The 12536-nt window shown below is 39.9% G+C and overlaps 1 protein-coding gene across 1 annotated transcript; it reads right to left on the minus strand.

Annotated features, from left to right (window-relative positions):
- Positions 1-1407: 1407 nt before the first annotated feature.
- Positions 1408-12329, minus strand: si:ch73-233f7.1 (uncharacterized protein LOC100537710 homolog). Its single transcript, XM_056472035.1, is given in 5 exon segments — positions 1408-2637; positions 5161-5279; positions 6922-6980; positions 9597-11318; positions 11320-12329. Coding segments are annotated over 5 exon segments (3051 nt in total). The 5' UTR covers positions 12118-12329; the 3' UTR covers positions 1408-2284.
- Between the last annotated feature and the right edge of the window lie 207 nt (positions 12330-12536).

The following is a 12536-nucleotide window of genomic DNA, read 5'->3' on the forward strand; positions in this document are numbered from 1 at the left end:
TCTATTGCCTTAACAGCAACAAGTTGATGTTACTTAAAAAATGAGTAAACCTATTGTAAATTGGAACTGTTAAGTTGATTTAACTGAACTTTTATAATTATGCACATTTACTTATGTTCATTAACTTAAAAATGCTCAAAACTCTCAATGACGGGTTTTTATTTAAAATTTGGAAGAAATATATATATATATATATATATATATATATATATATATATATATATATATATATATATATATATATATATATATATATATTTATATTACATCCAATTTTTGTAATGCTGTAATTCACCTTTTTTACCACTTGACTCTTAAGCTTTAATAATAACTCTTTTTTTTTTTTCAATCCTATGGAAAAATTCCATAAAAACGATTGTAAAAGTACATAGAGATAAAGACAAAGATATTATCCGTCCAGTGAAATTGAAATTATTTTTTAAATATTTCCAAAGTAAACAGAGGGGAGTCACAGTTACTCACAGCTAGAAGGTCGCTGGTTCTAGTACCCGCTCGGCTGGGTCAGTTGGCATTTCTTTGTGGAGTTCGCATGTTCTCCCCCTGTTGGTGTGGGTTTCCTCCGGGTGCTCCGTTTCCCCCACAGTCCAAACATATGCGCTAAAGGTGAATTGGATTAACTAAATTGGCCATAGTGTATGAGTGTGTGTATGTGAGAGTGCATGGGTGTTTCCCAGTACTGGGTTGCGGCTGGAATGGCATTCGCTGTGTAAAACATATGCTGGAATAGTTGGCGGTTCATTCCGCTGTGGCAACCCCTGATAAATAAGGGACTAAGACAAAGGAAGATGAATGTTTAACAGAGGAATTTGTCCACAGTATTTCCTATAAGATTTTCTTCTGGAGAAAGTCTTATTTCTTTTATAGTGGCTAGGATAGAAAAAATTAGTACCTTAAAATTTTATTAAATTACTAAATTTAATATTTTATGATTTTATTTTTAATTGTCTAAATAGCAAACTTGCCTAATTAACGCACCTTGACTTGTTAACAGCCTTTAAGTTGCACTTTTACCTGAATACTAGCAAAATAACTAGTAAAATATTATGTACAGTCATCGCAAAAACTAAATAAATTAGTTATTAAAACTATTGTTTAAAAAAGTAAACGTAAAAATCTTTTTTCTCCATTAATAAGCACTTGGAAAATATTCATTCCTTCATTTTCGCTTAGTCTCTATTTTAGAGGTCGCCACAGCGGAATGAACCGCCAACTAATCCGGCATATGTTTTACGCAGTGGATGCCCTTCCAGCTGCAAACCAGTACTGGGAAACACCCATACACTCTCGCATTCTCACACACACACACACACACACACACACACACACACACACACACACACACACACACACACACACTACAGCCAATTTAGTTGATCCAATACCGCACATACTGCATGTCTTTGGACTGTGGAGAAAACCTGGGCTCCCGGAGGAAACCAACACCAACAAAGGGAGAACATGCAAACTCCACACAGAAAGGCCAACTGGCTCAGCTGGGACTCGAACCAGCAACCTTGTTGTTGTGAGGCCACAGTGCTAACCTCTGAGCCTCAGTGTTGCCCACTTGGAATGTTCAAACACATGAAAATCATAGGAGAGATTTTGAAAAATGTGATCATTTCTGACAATTCAATTGTACAGGCAGAATGTAAAGTGTGCAAATCAGAAAATGATCAACCTTAAAACCTCATTTCCTTACACCCCGAATGGCTGGAGTTGCATTGCATGTGCGTTACACATCAGATGCTCTGAGACTACACTGCAAAATCATCCATAAATTAACAGTGTTCCATATTTTGTGATTTCATGTTTTTATATTTCATTTTTTCTCATATATTTATGCTTTAACTTGTATTATGGGACCTTTTAATCTTAAAAAGTTAGAAAAAAATGACTTTTATGAACATTTTTAATAGTTTAAAGTGAAATAACGTCTGGGTTGGTGTTGTATATTACGCTACAAACACCTTAAAATAACCTGCCAGTACATGTTCTGTTATTTTACAGACTTAAATCTCTATATATTATTCCTTAAACAACAAAAAGATCAATAAAAGTCACTTTGTTAATCTATAGAGTTGATTTTTCAGCATCAAAAGTGGACAGAGCAGAGATCAACATCCCATAATGCAATTCACAGTCATAAATAAATACGGAAACTGTTCGTTAACAGATATATTTTACAGTGTACATGATCATGAGTGCTATGCTTTGGTACTACTCATAATAATAATAGTCACTCTTCTTGTTCTGTCATCTGGTTTCATTCGTTATATAAGTCATTGTTGATGACCTCGGCCCCCGTGTCGTCCCGCGGGTCGAAGCTGCTGGGAGAGATGAACCTACGCTTTTTCCCGAAGGTGGAGAAGGAGTTGTGGACATGGAGCTCACTGCGGTGGCTGGGCCTCAGGGTGCAGAACCCGGACGGGGTGCCGGGGATGTAGACATTGTGCTGGTAGTCAGGTGGAGGGTTTGGATGGCTCTGAGCTGTGGCCTGCTGTTGCTGCTGCTGCTGCTGGAGGTGGTGTTGGTTTTGGGTGGGGTTGTGTGGAGGAGTATAGTGAGGCGTCCAGGCTCTCTGTGCAACGCCACCTGCTGGAGACTGATTACGGTACTCTGAATGGATCAAAAATAAGGAGAAGAGGAGGATTAAACTTTATTATTTATCATATACAGAAGGGATTCTCAATTGGTGGGTCATGGACCACTAGTGAGCCTCAGGGATCCTGCAGGTGGGCCGCGAGATATCTTAAAATTAACTCTGTATTATACTATCATTTTTTGGATTTAATTATTAATATGCTACATTAAAATTATCGAAGTAATGCACTTTCTCCTGTTCTCTGACTGATGACTTTAACTCGGCGCAAAAGCAGCCTCATGATCACGTCTGCAACTAATACACGTAAGTCTGTTCATTCACAAACCATGCATGAAGTGAAAGTGCAAGTCTCTCTTTGTGTATTTTTGTGTGAACTATTTCATATATCCGCATAGTTGATCCGCAGATTAATGTCCTGTGGGCATTTTATAACAGATGCGTGCCCATACAGGAGCATCTAGAGAGGCTCAATGGTGTTTCTGCCATAGAATGTAAAATAAACTTGCATATGAGCTTCAGACGCTCTCTGGGAGATGTTCACTGTTCCTGTCAGCGATCTCCCAATAATATCCAGCAGCAAACTCAACTTTAGGGTGTTCTACTGTATTTTACATTTGTCTGCATATTTTTGAATAGTAGATATTGAATAGTAGATATTCAGTCAGTCCAGTTTAAAGCAGAGGCTGGTCTTTTGCAATCTCCCTGTTGACCTGTGGTTTAAATGAGCATTTCATATGAGAACCCCTGATTCTGTGCAAAATTTTGGTCCCCCAACCATTTTCGTCTGGATCAAGATATAAACAGATAGGAAATAAATAAGTACACAAAATTAAAAACAATAATAATAATACACTGTTTTCAGAATAAAATAGCTCCTGCTAGCAAAAGATAATATTTAGTATGAGTCCATATACCAAACCCAAGTTCTAATTTATGTTTTTATGTTTGTTTTCTTCTGACAAGACAATCCCATACTGCCTCTATAATACTTTAATCAGGTCTGGACACTGTATAGGCCATTTCATGACTATTTTCGCCGTTTTTGTCTATAAATATCACGAAATCTATGAATATCATATAGTTTCATGACCATTATAATTATCTATAAATATCATTACTGTTCAAATGAAGAGCGAGGGATTATTATACTATATTATAAATAAATATAAATAATTATACTAAAATTACAAATCAAATGGTGGCCAAAGACTTTTGCACAGTACCAGTCTCAATGGGTTTTTAGCTGGTTAAATAAAGGAGAACACTGAATGAATAATGACTGGTTACACATATGTACAGATCACTGAACCAAAATAGTTAAGCTATGTTGGATTATTTATTAAGTAGTATTGTGAAATATTTACTATAAGTACTATAATGTCATTTATTTCCTGTCACGTCAAGGTTAAGTTTTACTTCTGTTTTCAGAGTCACTTCATCCTTCAGAATCATTTTAATATTGATATTTGAGACTATGAGAAAATATTATTCATAAGTAACAACAATTAAAAAAACAATAATAATGATAATAATAATAAATGAATACCCACATTATACTAAACACTGATTGAATGTCATGTTAAATGTTTGTAATTGATAATTATAAAGTATAATATTTTATAATTGATTTTTTAATTAAAATAAATAGTAACATAAAATACTGTTAGTTTTAATGTAAGTTTTATTCTATTTTATATATAAAAATAAAACATTTTAAATAATTTATAATTGCTTACTCCACAATATATTAAGTTATTTTAAATGTAATAATAATTTCATCAATTAAATAATATAATCAATTAAATTCCCTTAATGAACATAAGAGATTTCTTTCAAAAATATTAGAAAAATGATCCAACATTATAAATGTAATATAAGCAGCACGGTGGCACAGTAGGTAGTGCTCTCGCCTCACAGCAAGAAGGTCACTGGTTCGAGCCTCGGCTGGGTCAGTTGGCACTCTATGTGGAGTCCAAAGACATGTGGTACAGGTGAATTGGGTAAGCTAAATTGTCCGTAGCGTATGTGTGTGAATGGAAGTGTATGGGTGTTTCCCAGTGAAGGATTGCAGCTGGAAGGGCATCAGCTTCGTAAAACACATGTTAGATAAATTGGTGGTTCATTCCGCTGTGGAGACCCCAGATTAATAAAGGGATTAAGCCGTAAAGAAAGTGAATGAATGAACAAACTCTTAGCGTGTTACATTTTGTATGTCTCTGTTTCTTATTATTTCATTTCTTATCATTGTTATTTTGACTTGTTATGTTGAATGGGTATTGCCATGTTTGTCAAATGTTTAATTATATTTGTGAACACAGTTAAAACTAAATAAAATAAAATGTAATGTAATATTAATGAACAGGAATCAACAGAAAAAAATCCACGTTATGATGGAAAGTGCTGTTTATACCCATGCATTTCACATACAAGCAATACTTTAATGCGCATTTGCCTTGAATATCCTGTTTTACTGAGAAATATATCAGATTATTTGTTTGCTATTTGACAGTGTGACTGAGTCCAGTAATGTGATGTACCTTTGGAGCGGGTTCCCCAGGTCCAGTACTGTCCTGCAGCCATCTGACCCATATAATGCTCTGGTTCAGCCTGCATGGCTTTACGCACCAGAGTGCCGTCCATATTTATGGAGTTACAACTGCAAACAGATGATGATGATGAGAAATTAGGCCAACCTGAGATATAGATAGATACTTTAATAATCCAGAGCATGCAATCAACAAAGTCATGCATGAAAAATCTTTGCCCAAATGAAACTCATTTGGAAATAGCTTCAATTAAAAAAAAAAACTCATTCATTAATTAAATTAGTCTGAAATTTGTATTTCTATAATATGCAAAGAGTTTGGTTGCTAAAAAAGTTTGTGAATACTCTGCTCACTAAGACTGTATTCATCTTGTAAAAATACAATCGATGCAGTAATATTTGTGTGGTATTGTCTATATTTTAAATAAGTGAACCACTTATTTCTATTTATTGTAACATTATAAATGTCTTTACTGTCACTTTTGATTAATTTAACATAAATTTATAATGTAACTTTTGTAAAAATCTATTATAATGTAACAAAACTGTCAAATATCACAGTTTCCACACAAATATGATGAAATGTTTTCAAGATATGCAATAAGAAATGTTTCCTAAGCAGCAAACCAGCATATTAATTAAATTATTAATGCGTTAAATTATTAATGATGCTGAAAATTCAGCTTTGACGTCATAAAAAAAAACATTTCTAAATATAAGTGCAGTTTTGGTATGCTGAGAAAAGGCATAAATAAATGACATTGTAAACTTCTGAACATTTAGATATTCAGTAGATATTACATTAGATCAGAGATGCCCAAAGTAGGGCCCGCGGGCCAAAGTAGGCCCATGGTAACCTTTGATTCGGCCCTCCATCCCATCTTGGAAGAGAGGAAGAATGATGGAGATGGTTTAGAGATTGTCAATTCAAATCTAATGTAACCTTGTGGTTTATTGTTAACAGCTAAATGAAATTAAATGTTTTAATTAAATAGTGTAAATTAATCAGGTTTAGTTTATATGTACATACTGTCACCTGACCCACAGAGGACAAATCAAGTCAAAGGCAGATTCTGCTTGACTAGTGTATTCAGCATTGAACTCCACTGTGTTAAAAATGTAACTGTTTATGTCTTTATTGCAATAAGTTATCATTTTAAATGTTATGCCGCATTAGTTAATACGATGTAAAGTAATGTTTTCGGTAACACTTTAGTTTAGGTCACAAGTCATGCTAATTACCACTGGCTTATTACCTGCTTTTCATTAATATATTAACTGTTCATTAGTAGTTCCTACCCAAAACCTAAACCAAACTTCTACCTTACTAACTATTCATAAACAGCTAATTAGTATCTTATTAAACTAGTAGTGTTCGCTAATGGTTTGTTAATATCTTGAACTGTGACCTAAACTAAAGTGTTACCATGTTTTCTAATAAATTAAGACATTTCTCACGGCAACTTTAATGTAAAATAGTTTGGTTTATTTATCTTCGGCCCACAGCTCTCAATGAGATTTAATTTGTGGCCCTTTATATGAAAAAGTTTGGGCACCCCTTGCATTAGATGTAATACGTGAATGCATTCCCTGGGATTTGAACCAATGATCGATCTGTATCTGCTGCAATCCTCTGTTATTTCAGCATTGAAGAGTACTGTATTTATTACATTGTGTTATATTTATTAAATAATAATCATTTCTGTGGTATGTAAACTGAATTATAGATAATAATGAAATAAGTGTGCTTTACCTTTTCACAGAAGATGTTTGATTTTTGGTCAGGGCCCAGTCGGTGTTTGCTTGTTTCAGCTGCAACACAGAAAATTATGTATGAAGAAGAAGAAATATGGAGGAAATCACATCTTTGAAATGCTTTCATAACTTTAAACAGCAAAAATCAGTCTAAGGCACTTGAAAAATGTGGAAAAAACATTAGAAATTTTATATTACATGGCTATACTGTCAATAAAGGCTTTTAAATATTATTTCCATGTTTCTCGAGTGCCTTGGACTGATTTTTGCTGTTTATTCTGATGAATCCTTTGCCCTAAGAGCACCGACACATTATTTAAGGTACCCCTGAGCATTTTTTGTTTGATTTTGGCTTTTCTAACTTAATTTTTCCAAGTTAAATCTGGTGGATTACTAACTGCATGATTATTTGCGAATTTTACTTGCTGTTGCAGAGTAAAGTTTTGACTGCGGTTTTTCCTCAAGCATTAAAGGAGCCCTCTTATGGCCCTTTTCGCAAGATGTAAAATAAGTCTCTGGTGTATGTTAAGTTTCAGCTCAAGATACGCCACAAATAATGTTTATAACTCTTTGAAACTGCCCCCTTTTAGACTTTGATCCTAATTGTGCCACACTGTAGCTTTAAATTGTGCTCTTTTCAATAGAGAGCGGAGCTAGAGGTGCCTATGTGTCAGCATAGTGGCAGATTCAAAAACAAGACTAACATCTTATGCTAATGAGAGAAAAAATCTTCACTAATGGGCGGGGCTTTCACATCATGATAATATGTACAAAGTGAGAATGTCAATCAAAGTGTTTCTGCAGACATTTTTAATCAAGTGTGATTATAAACAGTAAAATTAATAAATTTTTTACCATTAGAAGCTAGTTATATCCACAGACTGCTGATACATAATTGTGTTTAAACCCCTTATAAAAGTGATTTTAACGTAATGGATCAACTTTAAAGGAACCCTGAATGCCTCCTGGTGGACAAACTGTGAAGTGCACGCCATTTGATTTGGAGCAGTGGCGCCTTGAGCAGTGACTGTAGTGTCACGGTCTTCTCTTTCATCCTCAGAGACGCGGCGGGGGTGGAGGATGAAGTGGAGGAGGAGGTGGAGGAGGAGGAGGAGGAGGGATATGGGGGTGTTATTTATTCCATGTCAAAGCGAGAGAGAGAGAGAGAGAGAGAAAGTATGGATTCCACGCTCTATTAATTCGCTTAGAGACTTTCATAAGGAGAGCTCCATGTAAGCTTATTATTAGACCCGTTCTTCAAAATACCTTCCGCAGATAATTAGAACACCGACATGCGATTTTAATCTTCAAAGGAAACCGCAGCGGGCAGGAAATTAATTTGGAAAACGCGTTTAACTGCCCGACGAATTCAATCTAATTTAATTTCTTGTTTTATTTTAGAGCCTCCCGTGCGTGCGCATTTTCCGTGGTGAATTCATAAAGGATTTTCCAGCTTTAATATACTCCCAGATGAAACCCTGTTTGAGATCTGCTCGGTAGTTCTCGCTGCACACAAACTGTTGGAGATTTTCTTTTATAAACCACAATGTACGTCTGTGAATATACACACCCATACGTTTATTATTATGATTATTATTATAGTTTAAAAGCTTTTATGAGTGGTCTATATGAAACCACAGGTCTTACTGAGCTCACGGATTGTGGTCCATAAATAAGACGAGTTTATTTGTCAAGCTATATGGAGTTCACTGACCCAAGGCAAGGTGACACCTGTCTCTCCAACAGGTCACCCTGACAATTGAATAATCGCGGAAGTGAGCACGTTTACATTACAGCCTGACGTTTCCACCTAGTGGTTATTAAGAGAACACACACACACACACACACACACACACACACGCACACACACACGCACACACACTTTCTTCCACGCTGTCTGGTTTTCATTCTATGAGGGCAAAGTGGCAGAATCTACAGGCGCGACACGTCTCCATCGGCTCCTGCTTGCTCCCTAATGCTTTCATTTCCCGGGTCCATTATAGAAGAAACCAGTCAGCGTCCGTCTGCCATTGTGCACGGGATAATTAGCTTGTAGTGCATGTGCGCGCGCGCGTCCTTGATGTGTAGCTGACAAAGGATGTCTGCGCCTAAATGCAACAGAAGAGAACTAAAAAGCTTCTTCAGTTAGAAGGTTGGAGACAAGGTTGGCATTTTAGGACCAGAAGCTGAAACGCGCTGAAATATAAAAGCAAATATATGTCTCTCTTTCTCTTTATTATATATATATATATATATATATATATATATATATATATATATATATATATATATATATATATATATATATGAGGAGAGAGAGAGAGAGAGAGAGAGAGAGAGAGAGAGAGAGAGAGAGAGAGAGAGAGAGAGAGCACAAAAACTATAGACAGTGCTGAAAGACGCGCATTGTCCTCTGTTTCTTCAGATGATGCTGCTGTCTAGAGATCCTCGTTCACTATCAATCAAGGTCATTGATTAACTTCAGGTGTATTGACCGAAAAATTAGAGCCCACCGTATTTTATTCTGTGTATCAAAGATAATCAAGAGCCAATTTATCTTGATCACCAATATTTCACTTTTTTTTTTTGATGCCCTTCACTATAAAGTGATTCAAAATACATAGATAAGCTGACAAACTCATCAAGTTAATGCTAAGGGTGAGGGAGTTTTACCTCGTTCGGTGTGGTGGCTCCGTTGTTCACGGATGAGCAGCGGCTCTGTGAGCTCAGCGCCAGGTTATCCGCTCCTCTCGCCGCGTTATTCCTCGGTGTACCGGGACTGCAAGGCTTGAGAAACATAAAGTCGCTCTTTGCTGATTCGGGCGTCAAACACACTTTGTAGCAGTAAGCTTGAGAGAGATTTCCAGCATTGCTGTTTACCTCCATGCAGTTCGTGGGCACTTTGGCGCCGGTGGAGATCTGCAGGTTGAGATTAGACTTTTTGAACACCTCGGCGGGCGGCTCCGGTTCAAAGCTGCAGCACGCGGTGCTGAAAGAGGAGAGCGCGTAGCCGCCGAGGGAGTCTCGGTCTTTGTAGCATTTCACAGCCGCCAAAACGATGATGGCCACGAGGAAGATGAGCGAGACGGTGCTCAGTGACACGATTAAATAGAGCGCGAGGTTAGACGGGGGCTGAGGGCTGAGCGAGAGGTCACCGAAATCAGACAGCGACTCTGGCACGCTGTCCACCACCGAGAGAATGATGGACACGGTGGCCGAGAGCGGCGGCTGCCCGTTGTCCTTGACGAGGATGACGAGTCTTTGCCTAATGGCATCTTTGTCCACGAAGCGGCGGATCGTCCTGATCTCCCCGGTGTACAAAGCCACGCTGAACAGCCCGGGATCTGTCGCCTGCAGCACTTGATATGACAGGCGAGAGTTTTGTCCCGCGTCTGCATCTAGAGCCGTGATTTTAGCCACAAGATACCCAGCGTCCACAGATCTGGGCACCATCTCGGTAGCCACGGTACCGTTTCTCGGCAGCGGCGACAGGATGACCGGCGCGTTGTCGTTCTGATCCAAAACAAAAACATTGACGGTCACATTGCTGCTCAGCGGCGGGAAGCCGGCGTCCTGTGCCTGCACGCGGATCTGAAAGTTCCGAAGCTGCTCGTAATCGAAAGAGCGCAGCGCGTAAATGTTTCCGTTATCGGAGTTGATGGAAACATAGGTGGACACGGGCATGCCCTGAATCTGACCCTCCAGGATAGAGTAGGACAGATACGCGTTCTGATTAGAGTCCGGATCGAATGCGGTCACCGAGCAAATTGAAGCGCCCGGAGCGTTGTTCTCGGTCACATACACTGTGTACGAGGGCTGAATGAAGCGCGGCGGGTTGTCGTTAATGTCAGACACTTGAACCAGAATGGTCTTTCTGGTGGACAGCGGGGGCGAGCCCAGATCTCGCGCCGTGAGAGTGATGTTGTATTCCGAGACAGATTCTCTGTCGAGAAACTCGCTGGTCACGAGGGTGTAATAGTTTTTAAAAGAGGAGTGCAGCTGGAAGGGCACGTTTCCGGGAATCTGACAATCCACAGCCCCGTTCTCTCCCGAGTCGCGGTCCATTACGCTGATCACGGCTATCACTGTGCCCGGGGGCGCGTCCTCCTGAACAGGTGTTGACACGGAGGTTAATATGACCTCGGGCGCGTTGTCGTTCACGTCCAGAATATCGACCAGCACTTTACAATGCACGGCCACGGCGGAGGGTCCCTTGTCTTTCGCCTGCACGTAGAGCTCGTAAACGCTGGCCCTTTCGTAGTCCACTATTCCCTTCACCCGTATCTCGCCCGAGTGTGAGTCCACGCTGAACAGCTCCCGCACCTTCAGAGGCGCGTGCCCGCTGAACGAATAGGTGATCTCGCCGTTTGCGCCTTCGTCCAGGTCTGTGGCGTTTCAGTTTGAGCACGAGCGTGCCTCTCGGCGCGTTCTCCACCAAACTGACCCGGTATACGGAGCGATCAAACACCGGCACGTTGTCATTCGCGTCCAATACAGTTACCGTGATTTGAGCCGTGCCCGAGCGCAACGGAGAGCCTCCGTCCACGGCCGTGAGCACCATCTCGTGCATCTTTTGCTGCTCTCGGTCCAGCGGAGACTGGAGAACGAGTTCGGCGAACTTGCTTCCATCGTTCCGCGTCTGAATGTCCAGCACAAAGTGTTGATTCGCGCTCAGCAAGTACGAGCGGAGAGAGTTGGAGCCCACGTCCAGATCCTGTGCGCTCTCGAGCGGGAACCGGGAGCCAGGCGCAGCAGACTCCGTGATCTCCAAATTAAACTCGCTCCACGGGAAACTGGGAGCGTTGTCATTCACATCCAAAATTTCAACTTCTACTCGGTACAGTTCAAGTGGGTTCTCAATGACCACCTGCAAGTGCAGGAAACAAACGGGACTTTGTTCACAGAGCTCCTCGCGGTCAATCTTCTCATTCACAAACAAAATCCCGTTCTCCAGATTCACCTCTAAATATTGTTTTCTTGCTCCGGACACAATCCGGAATCTCCGTGAAGACAATTTAGCCACGTCCAAGCCCAAGTCCTCAGCAATATTTCCCACGAAAGCCCCATGTTCTAATTCCTCGGGAATTGAATAGCGGATTTGCGCCAAAACCCGGTCCAGCGCGCACGCACACAAAAGCAGACACACAATTTGCCCTGCCAACGTCCATCGCCTCCTCGGAAGCCTCCGGTCCATTTTCCAAAAGTCAGATATTCTCAGCTGTCTTCACGGAGAACATTCATGCTCAGATGTGAAAGATTGAAACAGATCTTAAAAAACAATTTCTGTACACAAGCAGCACTTGCATTATTTTGCAGCTTGAAAATAAAATCTTTAAAAAGTGCATGGGTAGATTTTAAAAGAGAATGGTACTCGCAGCAAACTTGACTTCTCCTTGGGTTGTGCGCTTTGCGCGCAGCGCAGGCGGTGTGTGAGCAGGAGAGGCAAGCGCTTTGATTTTCCAGTGTGTTAGACGCTTTGAGGAGTGTGTGAGACGAGAGAGGGAGGCGGTGTGTGTGTGCGTGTGTGTGTGTGTGTGTGTGTGTGTGTGTGTGTGTGTGTGTGTGTGTAGGCGAGGAATCGTATTGGTGGACGGCGACATGAGAGCTTGAAGA

This window comes from Danio aesculapii, chromosome 14 (genome assembly GCF_903798145.1).
Source record: "Danio aesculapii chromosome 14, fDanAes4.1, whole genome shotgun sequence".
Taxonomy (NCBI): domain Eukaryota; kingdom Metazoa; phylum Chordata; class Actinopteri; order Cypriniformes; family Danionidae; genus Danio; species Danio aesculapii.